The sequence below is a fragment of the Larimichthys crocea genome, chromosome X (assembly GCF_000972845.2).
Source record: "Larimichthys crocea isolate SSNF chromosome X, L_crocea_2.0, whole genome shotgun sequence".
Classification (NCBI taxonomy): Eukaryota; Metazoa; Chordata; class Actinopteri; family Sciaenidae; genus Larimichthys; species Larimichthys crocea.
Genome location: NC_040020.1, coordinates 20,860,905 through 20,886,766, shown reverse-complemented (window position 1 = coordinate 20,886,766; position 25,862 = coordinate 20,860,905). Strand labels below are relative to the sequence as shown.

General features: G+C 38.5%; 1 protein-coding gene across 12 annotated transcripts; it reads right to left on the bottom strand.

Moving 5' to 3' along the window:
* Window positions 1-7,288: 7,288 nt before the first annotated feature.
* On the bottom strand, window positions 7,289-25,524 carry pecam1b (platelet and endothelial cell adhesion molecule 1b). 12 transcript variants are annotated; one of them, XM_027283104.1, is made up of 16 exons: window positions 25,385-25,524; window positions 25,232-25,267; window positions 21,056-21,352; window positions 20,279-20,560; window positions 19,923-20,195; window positions 17,948-18,217; window positions 17,487-17,771; window positions 16,666-16,944; window positions 14,900-15,001; window positions 14,741-14,771; window positions 13,422-13,501; window positions 11,084-11,137; window positions 10,727-10,822; window positions 10,200-10,256; window positions 9,195-9,217; window positions 7,289-7,514 (listed from the first exon to the last, which is right to left on the bottom strand). In XM_027283104.1, the coding sequence occupies exons 1-16, from the start codon at window positions 25,425-25,427 to the stop codon at window positions 7,410-7,412; spliced, it is 2,313 nt and encodes a 770-aa protein (XP_027138905.1). In that variant the 5' UTR covers window positions 25,428-25,524; the 3' UTR covers window positions 7,289-7,409. The 12 variants fall into 12 exon arrangements, 11 of the variants coding, with proteins under 11 accessions (XP_027138905.1, XP_019129468.1, XP_027138906.1 ...); XM_019273923.2 differs by having other exon boundaries at window positions 7,289-7,511; XM_027283105.1 differs by lacking the exon at window positions 10,200-10,256.
* Window positions 25,525-25,862: the final 338 nt, after the last annotated feature.

Here is a 25,862-nt window from a genome sequence, read left to right as displayed (position 1 = left end):
ATTTATCAGGCCGAAAGCGTTCGTGTTGAAATGTGACTGGACCGCAGCAGACTGCACCTGGAAGTGAAAGAGCGGCGCTCCCTGCTCCCTGCTCTGTGATGGCACGTCTGTCTGCACATCAGCCCCGAGTGATAACACACAGAGGAACACTCGGATCATGGAAAACACCATTTTCAAGCACCCACGCCTCGTTTAAATCATATTGTAGCTACATCATGAAATATGATTTTTGATGAGCCCGATGTGTAAAATCTTTAATAAGTGGATTATGTAAACTCTGTTGTAGCATGGTGCATTTTCCTGACTCTTGGCTGCGGGGTGTATGTATGTGTAACTGATGCAACTAGGGGAGGTGTTTGGAAATATTGGTGTTTTTTTGTTTGCAAAAGAGACAACGGCCAATGTCTGAATGATAAGTAACACTCATACCGTATGTCACATGTTTTTCTAACAGCCCTGCTCACACTCCAGTAAGAAGCTTATCATCTTATCATATATTAATTATTGCTATTGATATGTCCTGGTGAAGTATGAGTTAAAGGATGGGTCACCCAAATGACCAAAAATTAAACCTTTTCTCTGTTCCTTCCTTTTTGTCTGGTAGGGTGTTGTCATAGATGAATTTATTTCTAGATTTTTTTCACCTTTTTTGGTGTATTCAAAAACATAATTCCCAAAATATCCCTGTTACTCTGAAAAATCCCCAGAACACTCATAAAATATGTTAAAACTCTAAAGTAAATGTTAGTGAGAGTGAAAAGAGTCATAGTGACTGACAGAGACATGTTAATTATGGGAGTTATTTGACATATTTTGGCTTTCTTTTTTTCCTCCACTCTGTTGGTGTTGTGCCTCGTCACATTTCACTGTGGTGTGCTTGTTCTTACTGACTTACTTTAGTAAAGGCAGGAAGTGAGTCTAACCTGAAACTGCTTGGAAAAACAGTTAAGAGGACATTTATTTCCGCAGGAGTCACAAACACAAGTTGCTACCTGATGAAGATAAAGAGACTTAGACTTCGTGTGACATGAGGTGAGGACCTATTTGAATTGAACATTGATCTTGTGGTGTCAGGGTAATGTGAGGGATTAAGCGACCTACATCTTTTATTAGCTCACTTTATCTTGACAGAAGAATTCTGCTGAACAAGTAAATCTGGTTCTGTGTGAGTGCAGGGATGTGTGCAGACATTTTGAGAGGCTGTTGTTTTAACCTGAACTTGAAAATAAGGAAATTTAACTAACTGCAGATCATTTTTATGTGAAAACATGATGCAGTCCTGTCAAAAATAACTTTAACAGTTATCAGTTACTCATATTTATGTAGCCGCAACAGCAAAAATCAAACTTTTCCAAAGAGAGCAAATGGGCTGTTGCTCAGGCTACTTTCGACCAGCCTTGAGAATGTCCTTATGTAAGTGCCATTCATCATTTGATGTATCAAGAGGTGAATAAGGAACCCAGGAAGCAATTCAGCAGTTACAGTCAGTGCTCACATCCAGTAATTTTGCATAGCAGGTGCAACCGGTGCAGGAAAGTCAAGGAACCAACAAGGAAATAAAACTAGTTCATCTGACCACATGTAAATGAGTGATGTCTGTAGGTGTTAGGTGTAGGCTAGTCAAATCATAGCCCAGGACCTCTAAAAATATCCAGACATACATACTCAATTGCCAATGAGGTACACCTCTGAAAGTAATGCTCTACATTATGAAGGTTATAATACTGTAGAGAGGTGTTAATTAAACTGTATGGTCATTAGGAGGCTGCAGATTGTGGCACTGTTGACTTGTATTATACTGACAGGTGTTCAATCAATGGTGGTTTAGGCTAAATAGCAAAAACACCTCTCTGAGGCTCTCAAGAGTTCGACAGTCCTGTAAACCACGGCCTCCGAAATTATCATAAAGTGTTCTGGTAATAATCAGCTACTTAAATGATTTCTAACATGATAACATTCATGAGACAGATTCAAAAAGTACAGTTAAAATGTAGCCGAGGACAGAGATATCCTGACTTTTAGTCTCTATATAAGTCACTAGACACCTTTAAAAACATTTAGACAAAATACAGATTGCTTCTCACTTAAAGTAGAGTAGAAGATTATAGTGTGGAGATGCAACCAGCTTTTTTAGACTTTTTAAGGGATAAACGCACAACCAAGGTCAGAACTCACAGCTCACTCTGGATGTTTTAGTCAGAAGGTTATCCTCACACACAACTAAATCCAGTAAGGTTTGTTTGGTCAAATTTCATGCAAAGTGAGATTCAGGATCAAAAGTTGGTTCGGTTTCCTGGCAACAAGCTCCTCGAACCGAGGCAACAACATTAGGGCAAATTAGTATTCATCCTCAGCTCTCTTTTACATGTTCACCATCTCTGATGTTGAAACTAAATTAGAACGTGTGATATGATATGGTTGCCATAGACTCATATTACCTAATCAGTCCAGGTTGCTAATATTACGTTAACAGTCTCTGTACACAAGGTGTTCAGGAAATGGCAGCAATACTCTGTGGATTGGTGTTTGCTTTAGTTCGACTCTATCAATATTTCACAGAGCACAACAGATTTGTTGTGTGCTTATGCAGTAATAATGTTTGTAAAACAAACACTGTTTTACTACAGGGCTTTAATATTTCAAGATTTATGTTTTCTTTCCAACAAGAACAAAAAGTCAAATGCACCTGCCCCCTAGAATATTAAGCATACGTGTCACAAACTTTGAGCACTTCTCAGTTTGACAAAGCACTGAGCTGTGTGAGCTGATAGCCTGAAGCAGTTTGACAGTTTGTCACTTGGTTTGGCCACATCCTCAAAATCTGTCACAGAAAGAGAAACCAAAATATCTTCATGCCAAACTAATACAGTTTAAATTATAGCCGGTAATTCTGGTGAATGATGAAGACAAAGTCACAATGTTGTATCTCCACACACCCCGTTTGCAGCTGCGCCTTACATATTAACAGTTTCTGCAAGATATGAAACAATTAAGCCGCTGGTGAAAGGAGAGGCTATCTGTTTATTTTATCAAGGGCAGTATTTAAATGCAAATATTGCTGACTGCCGTTCTGCCAATTCCATGTCATTATTTGTTTAACTTTTATATAATCAGGCAGGTCGACTCAGTGCTGTGCTCTGTGCTGTGTAATGATGGCAGATTAATTAAAAACAGATTCAAATAAAATGGCCGTATGTTTTTTACACGTTAAATGTTTCATACAAGGTGCATGGAGAAGACAAACCTTGATGTGACCTAAAGCCAAAAGCCAAAGATGTCAGACTCACAATAAAGTTGGGTTTTTAAAGTGCTGCTGGAGTCTTGTCAGAGTGGTCTGCATGTTCAAGTGAAGGCCGTTATCCTAATTATGTCTATTTACCTCAGTAAATCTAAAATAACAAAAGATATGTAGTGTTTTTTTCCAGCTTTGAAGCTACTCGGTTGCTCAACCCCATGTCAGAAAAATGTCTACCAGTCATTGACGGAGAAGTACTCAGATTGATTAATCAAAAGTAATATGTTATTAAAAACTCACTTACTCATTAGCAAACAGTTCACTATTAAAGCATCCAGCATATATTTTGAGTCCAATATTTACTCTCCTTTTAGCTCTGTTTCTCCATCCAACTCCTGAGGAAAATATATTGCTCATCATTAACTTTGTTTCTCTGCTGTTTGGCGCTGAATAGGTAGTGTGCAGACAGTGCAACAGAGGCTGATGTGAATGCCATTTGCTTTGCAGGATTTCAGTCACAAAGCAAATAAATGAATTTTTAATTGATGATGGCACAAGATGAAAAGTTAAGTTCATCCAGAGAGGGGAAATAAAGTCAATAAAGGGATCACCAAAGTTCGTAGGATTCATCTTCTTGGGCCATGAATTTCAATCCATGCGCTAGCTGTTGAAACATTTTGGTCTTGTGTTGTGGACAGACTGACAAACAGACCAACTGACGTTACCCTTCCTAGAGTCATGCTGCTGAAAATGCAACATATTTTATAACATAATTATATGTTTTTCAGGTAAAATCTTAATCTCCAAAGTAACTAGTAACTACATCTGATTTTAAAGTATAATGACATAAAATGGAAATACTCAAGTACTAGACCAATGCAGTACTCGAGGAATGTACTTAGTTACCTTCAACCAGTGTGTACTGTAGATAATAACACCAGAAGAAGTATTTATTCTGTATTAACTGTTGTCATTTAAAAATTATGAAAAACAAAAATGACAAAAAATGATAATGAAGAACACATCTCTATATATTAAGAATGATTCATCAGCTCTCTGTTTTTTTCTCACTGTGGATGAACAGCAATGAACAAGGCGGACGTAAAAAAATGACAAAGAGGACATCTAATTGTTCATATGAATGACGAGGAAGTTCAGTAATAAGCGGGATGAATTCAGAGCAGGAGGACAGAATGAAAGATGAAGACACGTTGATTGACGTACTCTGAGCTTGAGCTCATGTTTTGCCATTTGGATGAATTCCAGTCATTAAAGCTTAATGGGATTTTAATAAGGATGAGAGAGGGAGAGAGAGAGAGAGAGAGAGAGAGAAAACATTCACCTTTAAATACATTTATTGAAGAAAAAAAAAAGAGTCTAAGTGCAGTTGCCATGCCAACGCTACCAGTGCAGACCACTGGAGTCCTTGAAAGCAGGACATTCAATTAGATGAAGCTCTGTGAGTTCATAATAAACAATGTGGATGCTGATGTCATAGCCGATAATAAATGCCCGCTGTTTTCCATTCATAATATACACAATGTGAGGGGGTACCATTTAAATGTATCTTTAAAAAGAACAGTGGTAATCAATGTGTCCTTATAGGATGAGCTGTTTTCAGTACTGTAGTACCCTAGTAGTACTAAGTATTAATGTTTTTTTTTTGTTTTGTTGAAATATTAATATATTTATAAATGAAATTTCTGACAGAAAACAGACACAACACAATGGCGGCATGAGTATACACTGTGTTGGAAAGCATCAGAGGTTGTGTTTTCACAAATTAGACATACAGAGAACACCATGTGGAGTCTCAGTCATGTTGTACTGTACACTATATATATATATATATATATATATATATATATAGATCTATATATATATATATATATCTCAGTATAGTATCAGTGTATCAGTATATATTCATTTAGTCATTTGACCATCACTATATACTGATGTATATCTTTGGGCTTCTTCTACTTTTTGCCTTGCGTTTGCTTAATGGCCTTGCGTAAATAACAGAACAGTGACATGGCAACGTGGCAGTGTTAGCGTCCTCTGTTAGTGACGTATCAGCCTTCTGCTACATTACCACTAAAGTTTCTTTGTTAACAGCCATTTTACCATCATCTTCTCACTTTTACTATCACACAGATTGTCCTCTGTGTGTCTGTGTCACCTACAGTAATATTGTATTTATACCTTAATTGCTATGTTCAAGTAGGACAACCAAATCCCAAAACATATAGACATATTATCACATTATAAAGTTGTTTTGGTGAATGTGCTAGCCAACAGAGCAGCATTAGAATTCATCTGAGTCATGTTTTTGGGCACCAGGAGATTGCAAGGCAAATATTTACCCTCCATTTGGCTTTGTTTTGAGTTCCACCACCCACTGGCTCTTTACTGCTAAATGTTCCACTATGTTAACCAGATAGTTGTTAGATTGATGGAAATAGAGCTGGAAAGCCAAAACAGTGAGCTAAAAGCCACTAAAAGGCTTTGTACAGCTACAGAGTTGGGTGATAACTCTACTTTTTACGTTACTCTACAGAGGAACTCTACAGAATTACTCCATCTTGCAGTAAAAAAATTGGCCACAAGATGGATCCCTGCTCAAACCATAGAAACACTGACAATAACGCTGACGTGAAGGGGAAGAAGATCGACTTGTTCTATATTATTGGTGCAATGACTCCCCCTAGTGGTGAATACTGGAGACATAAGACTGTTGAAATATACAGAAATGCTTAATGTCTTGATCACAAAATATATATCCTATTAAAGTTGTGTTCTTTAAGCAGTTACCATGACTCGTCAAATTCTCTCCAACATAAGACACATTTGGATGGACAGGTTGTGACCACAATGAACAGAGCAGATGGTCCAGAGCAGCTCCTTTAATCATGAGTGATTCAACAGCAGGATATGAGTTTAAGCATGACGTGTTTATTGACCAGTCACACGTGTGCCACGTGTAACACACAGCATTATGAAAGATAAGATTTTGATCAAAGCTTAGGAACTTTTACACATTTACTCATGACCACTCTCTATGTGTCATTTTTCCATGAGGTGTCAAATATACTGCCCTGTATGTTTTGACTTTTATTATTTTTATTTCTTATTTCCCAAGTTTCCTTTAATGCCATTCAACATTTAAAAACACTGGATGTAAAACAGCCTTTCATTTGGTCTATTGAGTCTATTATACCAGCACAAACTTCTATTTCTGCTTATTTTATATTGGATTTCTCCCTGTAACATTATGAGCTAAGTTCTCAAACTATAATAGATCTTTACCTAAATACTGATGTATTTACATGATGGTAGATAGCATTTGGATAATTGTATTTTTCCATACTATACTGTGTATATCATCCACTATCCATTGTAATTAATAACATAGAAATGATGAAGGCAACTGCAAATGTCAAGGCAGTACAAAATGTATAATGCATAAATATATTCATGACCCACTGTGCAGTCTTTGTGGTGTCACGGAGCATGACAGCATGTTAATTGCTTAATTATAGCAGTGCACCTGTGTGTTTTGCAAGCTTTTCTTTTGATTGTCACCCTTCTGCATATTTACATAACTTCAGGAAATGGAATCAACTACAATGGTCTAAGATACAAGATTTGAACACACACACACACACACACACACACACACACACACACACACCAAAGGCACTTCATATATACTATACATAAAGGTATATCTATTTCAGAGGCATCTTTCTTACTGCATCTTTCACTGGTTGTTGAGAGAAAATGTCCCATAAACTTCTCAACATAATGGACAACAATTCACACACCCTGTATGACCTTCTGATCAAACAACAGAGCGTATTCAGTTTGAGGCTCCTGCAGCTCCACTGTTCAAAGGGCCGCTACAGGAAGTCATGCCCACTGCCATTAGTTTCTATAAAGAATCCCCTCTGTGCAGGGAAATATTTGGATATGGACTTATAATAACTAAGGAACCAACACTGAAAAGATGATTGACTCAATACACTACAGTGAACACAATAAGGATATAGGACGTGCGTTTATTGAGATACAAAGTATTTACACCTTAGCAGTCAATTATTTGACTGCATGAATGTAGAGCTGACCAACAAACAGAGCAAAACTGAACTGTGTGAAGGTAAGAAGGCTGCAGTCACTAATCCACTGGCTCCGGCAGGTCGTGGAAGCTGTTGACTTCTGGACGGTAGTGATTGATCTCTGGGTGTTCACCGTTGAGCTCAGCGTACTCTACCGAACCCTGCTGACACACACAAAGCAGAGCCATTAAACATACGGCTGATTCATTTAGTATTGTGCTCCTTAAACCCTGGCACACAATACAAAGCAGTTAAGACTGAAACAATGCTATGAACGTGAATCATCGCTACGTACGAGGACTGGAAGGATGATATTTAAAAGCATTTAAATAGGATAGGGTTAAAATAAATTAGTAACAAGTAATACCAAGTAATAATTCCCCATGAATTAGTTCTGTCAGACCAAATTGTCCGTAATCTGTCATCAAGAAGATACACTGATGAAAGAATCAGTCGTTTTTAGATCATGATGTCACATCCTTAGTTTATTATTTCAAATTCCTTTCTTCAGTTGACTCCAGCACCATGTAGGGATAAACAGTGCATTCATGAGCAGCAGTGATTAAGGCATGCTGAGGGACAGTATTTTGGCTGAGATGGGCTTGGAGGTAATTTGACTGGGCCATGGCCCTGATCTGAGTGAGCGATAGGGAAGGAAGCCCCAACCCAAATGCCTTTGTTCTTGTGTGGAAACTCTGACAGACATTTCCCTCTCACAGGATTATCGGCCTGCAAACGGTCACTGTGAATGGGAGGCAGCTAATGCAGGGACACCAGGAACGTTTTTATTAATTTAGTACACAAATAAAATACATGCTCATGGATACCACTGTATAAAACTTTATTTAAGTCATTGTTTAAGTTAAATTGAATTAAATTAACAGCTTGGTCAAAGGGCTTTTATATTATGTACCATTCTACATACAGGAGAAGTTAAACAGAAAACTTGTGACAATGTATGACAAATGTATGACAAGCTATGAAAACATTTCCTGTAGAAAAGGCTGCAATTGGCATGGCACAAATATGGACTAGCAGGATTTCTTTTATAAGTTTATAATATACATAAATACCCCTTGAAGTATTGTCATACTCAAGATTGGTCTTGGACTCAAGACCACTTTTTGAAGATTTAGGTCTTGCCTTTTATTCCGTCTTGTCTCGATCTCAAGGACTGAGATTGGATGTAAAACTTCCTGCTTCAGATGCAACCAATAGATATAATGTCTTGGTTTTGGCACACTCTGGTATTGGACTTTTAAGTCATCTTGATTACAACACTGGCACATTGACTTTAATGTATTAGTTTAGTTATATATGACTAATAGTAGTATATATAGTTATATAGACTAACAGAGTAACAGTACATGCCATTACATTTTAAAAGGTGTAGTTTTTAACAAAAGCTGTGTTGTTTTTTTTGACTTATCAATACAATGAGACAGGGCAGACTTATATTAAATAATATATCATTAGACTGTGAATTGTGTAATCTTAATAAAATTTGCACTGCATAAAATAGCTTAGATATCTACTGTCAGTGGGATTGATTTTAAAACATAATTATTTGAAAAGTTATCAATAAGAAAAGTCATCGTAACCATCTAAGAAAATAGGCAAATTTTATATGCATTGTTTTGATGACATTAAACAAGTGTTCTTGGAAAAATTAAATCTCAATGAATCTATTATCTTGTGAAATGCAGAAAATTTTATAACATTGTTCGTATATATCAGGAATATGCATACAGTATATGAACAATATATAAAGTGCACAGGCGATCAAAAAGGAGCACAGAGGTATGATGATGAACATGAGTGTGATAGTGCTGCTAATTACTCACATAGTCATGATGATCAGCAGCACCTGAAGGGAAAAGCATCACAGGTTAAACATGTGTCGAGTGTGTACCCTGCTCACTCGCTGGCTGACCTCAGAGTTATTCATTAGTCATTTGACAATTAGGAAGGCGTGGCCGACTTTGCTGACTCACTTGTTCTGCAGAGACCTTTGTTTTAGCCAGTCCCTGATTGTTTAAGTCCTGTCCCTGATGTCTGATTTCAATATTTATAATATTCCCTCTCACTCTTACAAATGTTTCTATCAACAACACAACAAGGATTCTTTCGTCAGTGTTGAACAGGAAGCATTAGGACTCTGATGGACTGCTTGATAGAGACATCCACTGTCTGGCTGCTGTTCTAATAACAGGAAGTTCCTGCCAAGAGTAACAAGATATGGTCATGGTTCTCTAGCTGGCCTGGGTAAACTATCCTTCCATCCGTAATCTTTCCTTAGAAATCACATCTGGTGTAATCTCGTCCTGATACCAACAAGTTGCCATAAAAGTATTTAAAGCTGTAATAACTTTTTTCTTGCCACTAGGGGGCAATGCAACAAGTGACATATTATCGCTTTGTAGGGTTGAGTTGGAGAACATAGCAAGGCGTATTTCTGACCACCAGTCTTAGTCCTGTTTTGACTCTCCTTTTAGCTCTGTTTAGGTTTCCACCGACTCTTAAAGAAATTATTGGACTGCTAAATGTTCCACTATGTTCATTAGCTAGTCGCTAACTTTGTGGGCAAGTAGTGTACGTAAGTAAGTTTTATCATAGCATTTTCACAGAATATAGCTGCCCGTTGTGGCTAGAAATGCAGCTGATGAGACCAATGTGACTGAACCAAAACAGTAAAGCTCTGGGCTGGAAAACCAAAACAATGAGCTGAAAGATGCTAAAACACTCTGCAGCGCGTGTGGTGTTGTCACTGTGAGCATTTAAAAGTAGTCATTTAATCCATTTATGATGAAAAATATTCACCAGTGCAGCTTTAAAGATGTTAAACTCACCATGTGGAGAGTTTTGGAGCTCGCTGTACACTGTGTCTGTGCCTTTTCTGACTGGGACTGTTAATGTAAGAAGCAACACATTAGCCTGCTTGAACATCAAAAGACAAAGTTTAGTAGATACTGTCTGTTTGATCTGTCAATAACACAAAACTCAAATTAGGCAGGTTGCGTTACATTCTGTAACCGCCATCTGCGGCCCGTTGGGACCTTGAGCAGAGGACCATAACAAGAAGGGGCCAGTATCAGAAACCAGCCTGGCAATTAGCTCAACCCTTCCTGTTTATAAGGTTTGTGATGGCTGTGGAAATCCCAGCAGTTATGCCTGCAAACTTGGAGATGTGTTAATTATGGGTAATTAGGCCCCTCCCAGGATGTGTTGGTCTGTTTTATCAACTATAAAGGAATATGGGCAAAGCGGAGAAAAATGGTTTTGGTGAGGATGTTGAAAATAGAAATGGAGAATGTACAGAATCAAAAAAGATGGACTCCAAACAATATAAAGTTACTGTACATGTGAGTGTTTTTACCTCTGTTAGGATCTACTGGCTGGGGATGCACCACCTCTGTGTACTCCACATCAGGCTCGCTGTTCACCACGCTGCTTTCCTCATCATCGACTACATCTACAAACATGAACAAAAGCCTCTGTAAAACAGCCTAGACATTCCATCTGCATGGCTTCAGATTATTTTAATGAGGGTATTGTTTTCCTGAACATTCACAAAAGCTACTCTGACTTGCTTTAAGTAAAAAAACATGAAACTCTCTGAGGTTATGTGCTCAGTTCTCACTCGTTCCACTAATGGTAAATGCTCATGACAGGACAATGTACTGTATGACATTTTCAGGAAAAGCATAAATATATTGGTACAAGCCCAGCTCACCATCTTCAGGTGGTCGCTTGCTCCACACACTGACTGTAGCTTTGTCCACTTTCACTGTGAAGCACACAAAGACACACATCATGACATAAGGCAGCTACCAAACTCAGATTTTTTAATTAAGTTGTAAAAATCTGCTCTAATTAGAATAAAAAACATACCTTAACAGATAACTAGCATTAAAATCACACATTATGTATGAATATCAGCTACGTTTGAGTAATTTCTAAAGGAACAATTCCACTTTTGGGAAAAATACTTATTCGCTTCCTTGCTGAGAGTTGTATGAGACAAATAACACCACTCATAAACTCACAAAGACTGGAAACAGCTAGTCTGCGTCAATCCAAAGGAAGACAACATAGCCTCTACACTTGCTAATTAACATGGGTTAATTACAGTGATTAAGCTTGTTTTTTTAAGTCATGCAAAAAAAAGAGGAAAGGTTGCATTGTTACAGGAGGGTCATTTCTCATTTTTATACTTAGAATTTTTTTAAACTTCTGGACAGAGCCAGGGTAACAGTTCCCCTTCCAGTGTGTATGTTAAGCTACTCAAACTCTTAGCAAGAAAGGAACAAGTGTATTTTTCAAACTGCTAAATAATGTCTGGATATCTGACCAAAAGTCAGATATCCAGACATTAAAGTCAGATATCACTATAAAAGCAATAACAGAGAGACGGGAGACACTTTTTGTGCCACATCTCTACAATTTGGCCTTCAGTGGATGCTTTATTACTCTTAAAATAAAACCAGAAACAAAGGAGCGGATTTCAAGTCTTCATCTGGTACATACAGAAATCTTCCGCTGCCTTGTGCACAATGGGCAGTTAATTCAGCAGCGGCGGCACAATAAGTTCTGGCAAAAACAACTTCCCAGTTGGTAATGTAATCTCATACACAGCTCAACCAGGCTCATGTGATTAATTTCCTCCACCTGCTGCACCCTTCCAAACACCACCAGTTTTATCAACATTGACCCCCCCCCTCTCTTCCACCAACATAGGAAGTTTCTTGTAGTCTCTGTTGTTTCAACTTTTCACGGAAGTCTCTGCTGCGTGTTCCGTTTTAGGAAATGAAATGACTTCATGTTATGTTGGTATTATTATTATTATGTTGGACCTGCGCTTAGAATGGTTGCACCATCCAGCATACACTATGAAGGGAAAATGAATGCAGGCATGATAATGATAAACACATTCTCGAACATTTTGTGCACCATGAAATAATTTAGTATAGCCTAAGATACAACAGCTGCAAAATGAATGGTACTGACACACTTCTAAATAAAACCAATGCCTTTATTCTATATATGTCTCTTTCAATCAGTCAAGGGATCAACCAAAAATATATACACACATTTCCTGCTATGGTGATAAAATGTATATGCAAATCAATCTGTCACCAAGCCCAGTTAAACATGCACATCAGACAAATGAGCAGTGGCAACAATAAAGGACATGAGATCACACAGACATGGTGAACGAAGAAACAAAGGACAAAGACAGTAACGTCAAAGATAAAATCAGAGGCCATCTAGATAGCAGGAGGAGGGGAGAGGGAGCAGCGGGTTTATACAGTTTCCTCCTTTTCACTGAGAAAATGTCCAAGTCCTACATCACAAACAGGATTACTGCTCTCAAAAGTCCTTTCTTAGAGCTTCCTTTCCTTTGAAAGTTATTCTATAAATTTAAATCAAGTCCCGCCCACTGTGGGGCATCTCTACACTGTGGCTGGAATACTGTAGCTGCTCCTGTTGCTGAAGTCAGCGGGAAGCGATGCCGCGCTATCTCGCACCCCATTGGTCACTCTCCCCTCTGTGCCATCATAGAGTGGCGCTGCGTCTGGAAGAAGATGATAATGGCTCTCTAAGCAGTTTGCAACAATTGACAATTAATGTCATGTACTATGCTTGAACTACTTAAGCAGCTTCTTCCTGCATAAGCACAACTTGTACCTCAGAGAATTCACTTCCTACAACACTTGTATCAAAAACATCCTACTTTTCTGCCTCAGCAATATATACTTGGACACAATGTACATGCAAAAAAAGACAAACGAAGACAATATGCTCAAATGTTTGAGGTGCATGCACATAAACACTAAACAGGATATCTACAACTGGAAAGCGACATAGAAAGTTACATAAACAAAGGTAGCCAGGTCACAACAATATGAGTCCTGCATGCATTTTAGAACATAGATCATGGGATGAAAATGGATTGCTGTGGCTACATCAGGAAACATGTTATGACTGTAGAGGCAAGAGAAATGACTGATGGTGGTTAAGAAGGTCGTGAATGAAGACAGTCAGTGAGGAATATAGTAAAACCAAGCTACCTGTGTCTGCGTTATAAACCTCTGTGTCGTGGGTTAGATTCACTGTTAAAGAGTCATCTGATTTAGGGCTTGAAGGCTTTCTGAGAAATGGTGAAAATAAAGTCAACCTGTGCAGCGGTAAAGTCAAGAAAAAAATCTACTAAATGCCAAAATGTTCTGAAGCAATTCTGATACAAACTAAAACTGCTCCTCAATAAACATACTGGTGGTTTTGCATGTTCTATAATATGTAGTAGCAGCCTGCTGCAGCAGCTTGTGTTAAAGGCCTCCTCATGTTCCGGTGAGAAGTTTAATTTGTTTTGAAGAAACCACAGTGTGTGTGTCACCCACTAACAAATATGCTGAGTGAATTACCTTCCACAAAAAACATTTGCAAAGGATTTTTTTAAGGCTAAAACATGCATTGTTTAAACCATGTTTGCTAGCTTGCAGTCTTCTTCCCTGTATTTTACTGGGAAATCAGGTTCATTCAGGGCACCTTTAACCTTTTTTATTAAATGTGTTTTTTTTATTATATGCATTTTATTTTTTATTCTTCCAACTTTTTATGTATGATACATTACACCCCTCTACCAGTGAATATATACATAAGGTGTAGTTCTGTAGTAATATCCAAGGAGAATACTGCACCTTTAACATTATCTGATGGGGCTATCGTAATGCTAAAGAGATGAATGAATTACCCTAATTATATTATTTGGAGGAATAGTTTGTCATTTTGGAAAATGTGATAATTTGCTTTTTCGCTATATTAGATGAAAAATCAATACCTCTCTCGTACGTATACAAAAATATGAAGCATGAGTCAGGACAAGGAGAAACAGTTAATGTGTAATGTGCACCTCTAAAGCTCATTCATTAACACGTTATATCATGTTTAATTGATACAAAAATGTTTTTATGGAGTCTTGTCCTCCAGCAACCAGCAGAGACTCCTCAAATACAGCTTGTGAATGAGACATATTTCAGCAGCCGTGTCTTAAAATTGTCAATGTCAAAGTGTGTGTGTTTTCAATAGGTCTCCATTTGGAATAGCACTAATGGAGATTACATGACAAAAAATAAAACACTTTATCTCAAGTAAGTTCCAGGTCTCTGCTAATATTTAACTAATTACTACCCAGAAGGTAGGAAATGAAGTGATATGTGATTTTACTGTACAAACATGCAAAACAACCTGTGTGGTTCTTTAAAGGCTATAAATAACAGAAACGACACTCACTCAGCCGTCTAACCCCACTAATAAAACTAGACACACTGTCACTAACTTCTGCAGAATTTGTCACATTCAGAGGAAGCAAGTAGTTGAGCCAACTCACACTGACAATTCAGCAGGTGCTTCTCTTTTACCTACAATAAGAGAGGAGAGGTGAGACGAAGAGCACGAGGGAGAGCGCGGGGGAAAGTTGGTTTTCATACATAGTTAGACAGTTAGACAAAAGAGGTCTGACTTGCTGGAGGACTGTAGGTCTCTCTACCTCTCTTGGATTTGAAGCACAGAACACACACCACCACCAGTACTGACAGCGCCAATAGACAGGACCCTCCGATTAGAGCTTTCTTCCATATCGCCATGCGCACTATGGAGAGAGAGAAACACAGAAAAAAGAGAAAGTCAGTGACAAACAAAAAAAAAAGGGAAAGAAAGGAGAGTGAATAAAATGGGAAAGGATGACAATGATTGTTGAAGACAGAAACAAGAAGAGAGGCAGCAGCAGGACACAAAGGTCAAAGTAACAAACAACATTTCTGCTTCATTTTTTTGCAAAGCTTAATATATTCCCTAATTAGGCCTAAGTTCTGAGGGCATGACACCATAACTTGTGGTCTACAGTTTGAGTGTCAGAAACCTTTTTTTTGTCCCTGCTAGCAGCATAGCATTAGGTATAACAATGTTGGTGTGTAGGCCAGTTGGTCAGCTGGTTGAGCACTTTGATCCAGAGTGAAATATTGGCACAGGCATTAATGTTCCCCACAGCATGAACTGTAACTTATTTGATCATCCCCTAACTTTTAGTGCAATCATCAGATTCATCTATTTTTTGTAACCACCTGTCCACATCAGGGTCACCGGTGAGAACCCATGCAGACACTGCACCACCGTGCCGCCCACCATCAGATAAAAATTTTAAATTAATTTTGTTTTTTGGCCAAATACCTGAAAAATAGAATGGCATTACTCTCAATTGCCACTGGACTTTTCTGGGATTAGTCTAAATCAGAGCTGGGATACAAACACGCATTTTCTATGCTTGATGTAGATATTATGTGAAAATCGTTGGTGCACTAAACTCTGTAGATTGAAAGGGAGCCTGTTAAACTTCACTATGCACTTGTTGCACTACATCACTTCACAGGATGATGGAAGAGCAAGCAAGACAGTGGGTAAAATAAAGATAGCCTAATCTGAAGTTGGCTTAAGAATTAAATGACTCTCCCAAGTAAACTACCAAGTGTTTGTGGCTTAACTATATTTGTCTGCCATTTGTCGTTGTTTAATCTAAAGTAACAGTTTCTTTTGCATGCCTCAGAAGTTGTCTGAAATCACGGTCAGTATAGCATGTCTGTGAGCAGGTGGGGTCCCTACTGAACATAAATAGGTGTAAACACACTGTGAAGTCACCCATTGTTTTGTGGACAACCATTTGGCATTATAGACATTGCTGCTAGAAATGACCATATTAGCATGAGACTATGGGCAGCACTTGATTAGGACTCCTTTTGTAAAAAAAGAAAAAAAAATGGTGGCCTGCCTGGTCACAAATATTCTCTTCAACTAGGTACAGCTAACTGGGACACTAAAATAGATTATACATTAACAGAACCTTAAATCATTTTTGATTAGCACTGCTTAATTTGACGGTTTGATTTGAGTTTCGGGAGCCCGGTGTGTGTTCAGCTGGATGGGCTCCTTAAGAATGACTTGTCAGTCACAAGGTCTCCGCTCCCTAAAGCATACCCTGCTTTATCCTCTATTTTACTCTAAAAGACACCATAATTTACTAAATAAGCATCATGCTTTGTGAAAGAAGGCTTGCACTGAGACCATAAACCTATTAGGAAATTGAAATCGAGTGAGTAGGGTCATTTTTCCATAAAACTCTGTACAATCTGACCCTGACAGCCAATGAAGCTGCATCCTGTTAGAAATAATGCAGAATTAACACAGCAGCATCAATTCATAGACCCAAAAGCTCTGGCTACTAATTTTATACTGTCAATAGAAAATACCCATCAGTCTCACCCTCTATGTTGACCAATTCAGTTGAGACAACTTGATGGGCGTGGTTGTCAGCTTCGCAGAAGTACTTGCCACTGTGCGCTTTGGACAACCTGGGGACCTCATAGCTTGTGTGGTTCTCATTGGAAGTGGTGGTATGCAGTGGGTCTTTGTTGCCTTGTTGGTAAAACTTAAAAGTAACTGGAGGGGTGCCTGTTACTGTACATATGAGGGAAAGATGGCCTCCCTCAAAAATTTGTTCCACTTCGGGAATAACGATCAGAGCTGGGTTCTTTAGAGGCTCTAGGAGAGGAAAAAGTGGAGGAAAAGAGGTAAGATTAGGCCACACTGTCTCATTTATAAACTGATTGTGTCATTGCTGTATGCATTCATTGCTTCAAGGAATAGTTTTGGAAAATGTGCTAATTAGATTTCTACATAAAGTTAGATGAGAAGATCAATTCTACTGTCAGCTTTGTACGGTGAATATGAAGGTACCATGAGCAACTGGTAAGCTTAGTTTGCCAAGACTGCAAACGGGGGAAACGGTAAACAACTAGTAAACAAACTAGACATAAGTTTTTACTTAGAACTTGAGAGGTTCTAGGAGGAGTGGATTACCATCACCATTACCATTGGACGAGCTGTTTCCAGTTCTTATGCTAAGCTAAACTAATCAGTAGCTTGAGATTGCTCATCTTACTCACCATAAAGAAGCAACAAAATGTCAAACTTAAATCAAGGTTATATTATTACATGGTCATGTTACATGGGAATGTTTAAAAATACAGTTTCTGAATTTGTGATGTGCTCATAAAGCTTATTGCTGTGCAGAGGCTATTTACCTGTGACAAAAGCTCTGAGTCTGTCACTGCTCTCGCTTTGCATTCTACCCTTAGTATTGTCTGCTTCGCATGTGTACTGTTTTATTTCATCAGCCCTGTTGATGGTGACTGTGAAAAGAGCTTGTTGAAAAGAATCCTTAACGCTGATTGTGTTCAGTGCATCATAACCCTTAAACAGAGTGTAGTTTATTGGCAGGCTGCCAGAGTCCGACTGACAGAGGATTGTGATGGGCTGTTGTATGATTGCCCTGCCAATCACTGAGATCCTTGGACGTGAGGCACGAACTAAAGAGGAGGAAGAAAAAAACAGACTGAGTACCCGTGGACAAATCTTACAGTATAGAACAAAAACAAAAGGTCTGTTCAGACATAATACATAACCTAGCTAGTTTAGATGATTTCATTGCTCACTGCTTACTGTGTGTTAAAATTTGCATCTGAAAGAGGCATCAAGTAAGCACCTTTAGGACGTACAGCCAGGATTTCACTTTGTTTCATGAGATCCCTGGCTTTAGCTATACAGGTAATGTTGATATCACGGAAGGTGGCCTTGACAGAATATACTCCTTTCCCGTGCTCCTGTAGGTTTAGAGTTGGCTCAAGACTGTAAGTCAACTCTTCGTCTTTGAGTCTTTGAGGAGCATAGTTCTCACTCCTGCAGGTCAGTGTTATAGCGTCCCTTTGAAAGACTTCAGCTGGAGACATGGTGAGAGTGGGCACTGAAAACAGCTCTGTGGATTTTAAAAATACAGCAAATCATCATCTGCACCGATTTCACTTCATAGTGTAAATGTTGATAGATGTGGAGCCCCAAAACTGACAAACAAAATAATTTTATAATTATTTTAATTATGTATCACTCATTAGCTCATTTTATTCTTCAATTCTCTCGATTTCTTTTTCTTGTCTTTATCCATTTTCTATTTATTCAAAACAACAACAAAAAATATTTGTAGAGGGGTTTCACGTGTCTATCAGGGCGTTAACAAACTCAGATTGTCATGATCTGGCAGCTCTGACAAGCTAACATGGCACTGGTCCAGTGAGGAAAGGTAGCAGTAATAACACAAATGTAGCTCTACAGGACAAAATTGAAAAACTGTGTACCAAAGCTCCAACGGGCAGCATGGGTTAAAAGGAGCCTGACATAATATATTAACTTCTATATGTTTGCCTGCTGCACAGATTAAGATGAATCATAATTATGATAATTAAACAATTAATCACCAAAGTATTAAATCTGACAAATGTTTTACACGATTCATTAAACAGCCATAAACGGTGTAACGGTATTTGTATTCGTTCTGAACTGTCACGGTACGGACATCACGGTTCGGTGCACGTCTGAGTGAGTTTTAAAAAAAGTCGAGTCCTCACTTTAAACCAGGTGGCGGTAATTAGCCTAAAAGCTGCCAGAAATCATTACAGAAGAAGAAGGAGTAGTTACAAAAAAGGACGAAGAAGACATCAGCCAGTCTGTGGTCGCTGCCATTTACAAGCGTGCATGGGCAGTGGTGGAGCATGAGCTGTCTACAAAAAATAAATAGAATAAAACATAAAACAAATTAATACATGTGTTTTATGTTTTATTCTATTTTTTATTTACTTTCATTACAGGAGATGATTTTTGATTTGCAGTCAATTGGTGTCTGTTCAAAATAAATGAGAAAAAGCTAGTCTTTTATATGTGATGTTTAAAAAAATTTTTTCCCCGTTGTACTGAACCTGTACCGAACCGTGACCCCCATACCGAGGTACGTACCGAAACGTGACTTGTGTGTACCGTTACACCCCTAGTATATAGCATTGGCAATGCATGTTTAGTTTGTCTCTTCTGGGCTAGAAACATGGAGGTTCAACCTGGCGAACTCCGTGAAGAGGAACCGTGCCGTCTGTAGATATAAAAGGCTCTAGGCAATAAAATACAATTCTTCTTCAACAATTCTTATTTTCAGGTGACTATGCACAAATTTAATAATAGTTATGAATATTAAATTTAATTTCTTCCATATTCTGTCAATACATTGCTAAATCTGACTCATTGGACCTAAACTGAAAAGACTGCTGCCTGCTTTTTAATCAAGTTACCAGGCTTGTTATTCATACTTCACTATACTAACCGCTGCATGTAATATCATATAATACGTATGTTGGCTAGCTTTGTATTAAATAAATAAAAGATAAATATAAGAGTAAAATAAATGTGCACGTCTTTTTTTTAAAATTGATTAGAGGTTAAAGGAAAGATTAGATATAAAAGTAAATTTTGTTTATTGAACTGAATATGAATTATTGAATGTTTTTTAGTTATTTCACTTGTTTGACAACCTTTTAATTTGTTTTGTTAGTTTTGGTGCTCCACAAAAAGCATATATAACATACGTCTTTTAATACTTTTATGATGCACCCACAGGTCACATTCGTCTGTCCACTTACCGGTTACTGAGACCTTCTTTGTGGTGACTTTTTTCACATTTCCCATCTCCAATCCGCACTCAAACAGCACAGAGTCTTTTGCCTTTATTATCATGCTGTGAGTAAATGTGGTCTTTTCCTCAACTTTGAGAATCTTGTCCCCTTGACTCAGGTAGAGGTTGGACTTGTAAGATCTTTGTGGAAAGTTGATGACACTGCACGTGATGTCAATTTGATCCCCCTCATAAATATTGTGCTGAGGGGAAATGTCCAAACTTACTGCGATCGAAAGCTCTAAGGAGACAAAATCAATGAAAAAAAGCTCTGAGGCAGACTCGATGCTTTGAAAAGTACATACATGTCAAAATGCTACTTACCAGTGACTGAAACTTTGAGGGTGTCGCTTTGCTCTGATTTGAAGACGAAGGGGATTACGAGGACAGCATATTCACAGTGTATTATGTGGCTACCAACGCTGTTAATGGAAAGCCTGGCCTCTGCCTGGTTGGAGCTGGCCTGCATATTATGGATCTCTTTGGAGTCCTCGTAGAAGTAGAAGTAAAAGGAGCCTCTTTCGCCGGGAGCCATACATGTGGCGATGACCTCCTCCCCTTCACTAACCATACTGTTGTTAACATGGAGAACTGGTTTTGACAGTCCTGGAAACCCAAAAATGTGAGAAATGTACTCAGATTTAACAGAGCTTTAAAAAACAAAGTAAACTGTTGCTGTTGTATATAAAAACATAATTCCCATTACTGAGACTTATTTTTTATTAAGGTTAAAGTGTATAGGCAAGGGGCGGTCGGTAGCGTAGTGGGTTAAGCAGCCGCCCCGTGTGTGGAGGCCATAGTCCTCGCCGCAGCTGGCCCCAGCTCGAATCCCGCATCAGACGGCTAATTTACTGTGTGTCACTTCCCCTCTCTCTGCCCCCTGCTTCCTGTCTATCCTCAGCTGTACTATCAATAAAGGCATAAAAGGCCAAAAAAAAAAGTGTATAGGCAAAACTCGCAGATCTCAGTTGTTTCTTCACCAAACTCCATAAAATTTTTAAATATTTTTTGGAGTATCCTGTTGGCAGATATTTTAAAGCGTATGAACCTGAACTTCTCAAACCATATCAGGTAATACTGAATCCATAGTAACAAACCAACCTGTTACTGTGAGTTCCACGTTTTCGCTGGTCTTAGATTTGTCCTTAATCCTGATTTCACACTTATATTTGCCGGTGTCGGAGAGTCTGGCGTTGGGTAGTTGGTGCAGAAAATCCTCTGAGGTGCTCATGACCTTGTTGTAGATTCTCTCCGAGCCCTTGTATAAAGTGTACTCACGGCTCAGTGGCTCCTGGCCTGAGCTGCTGATGCTAGCATGGCATCTCAGAGTCACAGAGGTGTCCCTAGTCACATTAGCACCGGGCTCGATGGTCAGGGTGATGGCCCTCAACACGAAATCTAAGGAGTGAATTTAAAAAATGAATTAGACTTCATGTGCAAGCTAATCTACCTTACTGAAATAGAGTGGGCTGTTGACTCTGAAGCCTTGTGGTTGTGCTTTAGAACATTTTTTATAATAGTTTTGCCTCATTGTATGTTCATACCCTAATTGACAACTTCTTTTTCCATTGTGGGTTTCCTTACTTGATCACATCCATCTCTTTATTTTCTACCTAAACATTGGTTTTAATGTATCTTATATTGTATTGACATGGATGGATTCATGTATTTTCTTGCAGAAAACCTCACTTACTCACTTCCTTGACTATCCATCCATTTTCTGTTACCGCTTTTTCTCATCAGAGTTGCAGGGAACTGGAGGGGACTATCCCAGCTGACTTTGCAGAGTAACACCCTGGACAAGCCAGCTCATCAGTCACCAGTCTAAGCTGTTAAGTGTATGTTTTTGGACTGTGGGAGGGAGAACCCACGCAGACACGGGGAGAACATGCAAACTCCACACAGAAAGGCCCAGGAACCAGAAAAGTTATTGCTGTGAGGTGACAGTGCTAACCACTGCACTACTTGGCTGCTATTCCTAGACTAGTGAACTGAAATCTGTATTTTGCATCATTCATTTACTTTTAGTTATGGTTAGTGTGACACTTACAGCATGCCCAGGATGAGACTAAAAGAGACATTGCATCCACATCTGATCACATCTGGCACTTGTAAACCTATACTTGATGTCTTCATTTCCCAAATGAAATATTTTTTATGATGTCATAGTATGTGTTGTTACATATGGTTGTTCATTTTGACATTTTATATGTTTATATGTAAAGGTTTAATTCGTTCATTCAAATTGGAAATCTGGTCTGTTGACGTTTGGTACAAAACTAAATTCCAGACATATTGTCTTATGAAAAAAAAAGTGTAGAACCATATGCAAAGCAGTGTTTAGTGTAATTAAAACTAGAAAATGTGTGCACAACTACAGTATGTTCAGCAACTCCCATGAGCTATAGAAATGTTTTATGGCTTCCCTAAAGATAATATAAGATAATAATACGTTTGTTATGTTTGAGTGAAGACAAATCACATTTTAGTTTATAATATTAAAGGAAGAGTTTGACACCTATTAGCTTTCGTTACGTGAGTTACTTTGTGTGGAGCTGTGAGCCGATTATGTGATATTAGCAGCTAAGAGTTTAGCACATAGCTTCCTGTCAAACCAAAATTTAACTTACATAATGTAATGTTACATGTAAGGTTTTAACAAGGAGATAACAGGACACAACAACACAACAACAACATTAATATACAGGAGGTCTGCACTATAGTCATGCTTTGCCCCCCTTTCTTTGAGCGTTTACATCCTCACAAGTAACAGTTTGCAACAGTTTGAAATCCTGTTAACACTCCTGAAAAATGAGTCACTCTGCTGGCATATTTGAAATGACTGCTGCTGAAATTTCTATTACAATTGCCATTAAAGAGAGTAACCAGCTTGGCACTCAGGAAGCTGATGTATCACCATGGAATTCTATCATATCGGTGACAGCATCCTAACTGGGCATGTGACCCACACAAGACACAATGAATATAAAGTGTTACATTTTTTGGTAGTGATCTGATATTAAGAAAATTACAGTAATGCCAGAAGTAAGAGCACTCTCTCAGGAGCTTGTTGTCGACACAACAGCTTCAGGAATTTTGTCTTGCCAACACAATTTAAAGTTTGTTCTTTGATCGTCATGAGTCACTCATTTCCTTTTTCTGAAATCTTTTCCAGTCTATTCATGGTCATGGTTTACCTTCAGGATGCTTTTTTAATTCTCTGCCTCATTGTCTCTGGATTGATTACAGCAGCTGAACTGCGTCATTCACATGGCCATGTGTGAATGCTTTGATAATTACCGGAACTCATCCCAAAGCCATGAATTTATTCAAATGCTTTATCCATATTTGTTGTCAGTTTCATGGATGTAGTAACAACTAAAGTGTTAAAGTGTTCAGTCCAAGACTAAACACTTAAAAGTAGCTTTTAGAAGTGACAGCAGTTTAGTTTTGTGCAGCGTCACCAGAGACAGAAAGCATCTGCACATACGTCAAGCCTCCTCATCACATCACCCATATGGTCGAGTATTAGAGACAACAGGCTGCTGTTGTGACTCAGGGTGGGGTGCTGTGGGGCAGTAAACAAACCTCGAAAACAAATAGAAAAAAAAGGACAGGAAAAGCACTTTGTCAGACAAACAGGCCACTCGGGGGACCTTTCACCATTTCAGAGCCTGCTGAATCTGGCCCACACCCAGCATCATTCAGCAGGAACTGGCAGGCCTGACGATGAGAAAAATCCGACATGCAGAGCAAAGATTTGCTGTGGGCTCTTGACACGGTGTGTGAGTCATGGACATAAGCACAATTTTGAGGTTGTACTTTTCACAACATTTGAGAGAGAAATATTGCTGTAGTCACTCTTTAGATTAACATTGTACAATAAAAACATTTGATAAAAATACTTCCCTGGTACTTATCTAGCACATAAGTTCTGTTTGTATTTTAGATTTTTTTTTTCCAATTATGTCAGATGTCCATGGTACAAATATTACACCCCGTCCACTCACTGCTATTTAGGAATGCTACCCTGAGTTTACTAAAAAGAAGTTGAGTAGTTTTTGACTCTCATTGCTCATAGATGCATTCTCCATTACTGAAAATCACCTAAGCCATCAGAATGATCTTGGTGGACAAATTGTCCCTGAGAGCATCAACTAAGAAACTTTACATTGCATGAGTACCTGTTCTCTCATATTCAATATCCCATTGCTTGAAATGCACTTTCCTTTCATTTTGTATCCATTATGTACTTAAACTCTTTAAGATCCTGAACATATATAATGATGTATTTAAGCTCTATATTATATATATGCCACACAAGTCCACCAAATGGAGGGGAGCAGTTTTTATGATTAGAATTTTTTTTTTTTTTAATTATTATTATTTTCATGATTATTTCTACATTGTCTATCTGTATTTGTATCTGTATCTCAGTTTCAAAAACTAGAAAACTGGACATTTGTACTTTCAGATGCTGTGTAAATATGCAATATCCTAATAAAAATAAAATAAAATACAACACATTGTTAAAGTTTCAAATGTTTTGGCTTGAGGAATTACCAAACAGCAGAGTTATTAGTTTTACCAAAGAGGGGTGTCCCCTCTAAACTATAAAAATGGTTTCATTTTAATAACCCAGAGATCAAATTTAATAAAAAATAGAAATATACAAAAAAACCAGAATCAGACCTATTCGGGTCATTAAAAGGCATTTTGATGTAACAATCTGGAATGGAGACATTTAATAAATCATGTCATCATGTGCAAAGCAACCATAATATCCAATGTGGGAAAAACACTAATAAAAAAAACAATCAAAAAACGTTTCTCTCTTTAAATCTGGACCTTGGCCCTGGTTCACACAATGCCTCCATTTCTACTACAACTGATCTGGCCTGATTCATGCCTTCCATTAGCAGCCAACAGAGGACAGGGAGGCGTGTGACACTGTTCGTTAACATGTTCCCAACGCTTCCTACCACAGCTTTTCCACCATAACAGACACCAACGATGACAAAGCCCTGATAACACTTTCCACTGACTGACCATGTGTCTCTCTTGGCTTTTAGTGGCTGACCACTGATTGAAACCCTATTTAACCCTAACCCTACCCCTAACCTTAACCCAATAACTTTGCAAAAGTATGGCAATGATGCTCCATATACACTGGGCCGTTTTTAAAATTCCAACCAATGACAATTCTGTAGAAGATACTCAATAAATTGTCTAATTTATCTAATCCTCGGTGTCTAATTAATTTGAGATAATACTTACATGGCTCTGCGTTCACCACTATCCATGGATGGAAGTCTTGGGGCAAGATAAGAAAGTAAAGCACCACATTAGATACAAATCTATCAATCACCTCCACAAAAAGAACTCCAAAGAGATTCTATAGAGAAGAAGACAAAACGTCAGCAGTCTTACAGCTGGACAGGAGTGTGGAGGTAAACAGTAGTAGGAGGCCCATCCTGTCTCAGGGACACTGAGGCTCCCTATCTGCTGGCTGTCCTGGAGCTTAACAGACTTGTGACTATTGAGGCTGCCGGGCAATGTGTAGGGGGTAGATCTGATACTGGTAGGCGGGAGCGGATACTAAGGTGGTGCTTTACCTCAGCCACTCAGTGGTCAGCCAGCAGTGGCGGTTATCAACCCATGCAGCCGTCGTCTTGGCTTAATTTGCCAGGAAGTGAGTGTTGTTTCCTCAGGATGTTCATGCCGCCCGGCTCTTTGCTGTTGTGGAATGTTCTCCTCTGCTCTGTTGTGTGTGTGTGTGTGTATGCATGTGAAATGGTAGTCACAATATTGCTGTATTGCTTGGGGTGCAGTTAGTAGTCGGGTCTTTCACCTCTGACCTCAGCTGGCAGGGCCGCAGGTAGAAAGAAGAACATGACGGGACAACATT

What these genes read in the sequence shown, in the direction of transcription:
- pecam1b (XM_027283104.1), bottom strand. Translation starts at nt 25,427, where the DNA reads ATGGGCCTCCTACTACTGTTTACCTCCACACTCCTGTCCAGCT. An exon ending in TGAATTGGTCAACATAGAGG is followed by an intron (nt 15,002 to 16,665) that starts GTGAGACTGATG and finishes CTCTCTCCATAG; the next exon opens with TGCGCATGGCGATATGGAAG. An exon ending in CAAGCGACCACCTGAAGATG is followed by an intron (nt 10,823 to 11,083) that starts GTGAGCTGGGCT and finishes TCATGTTTGTAG; the next exon opens with ATGTAGTCGATGATGAGGAA.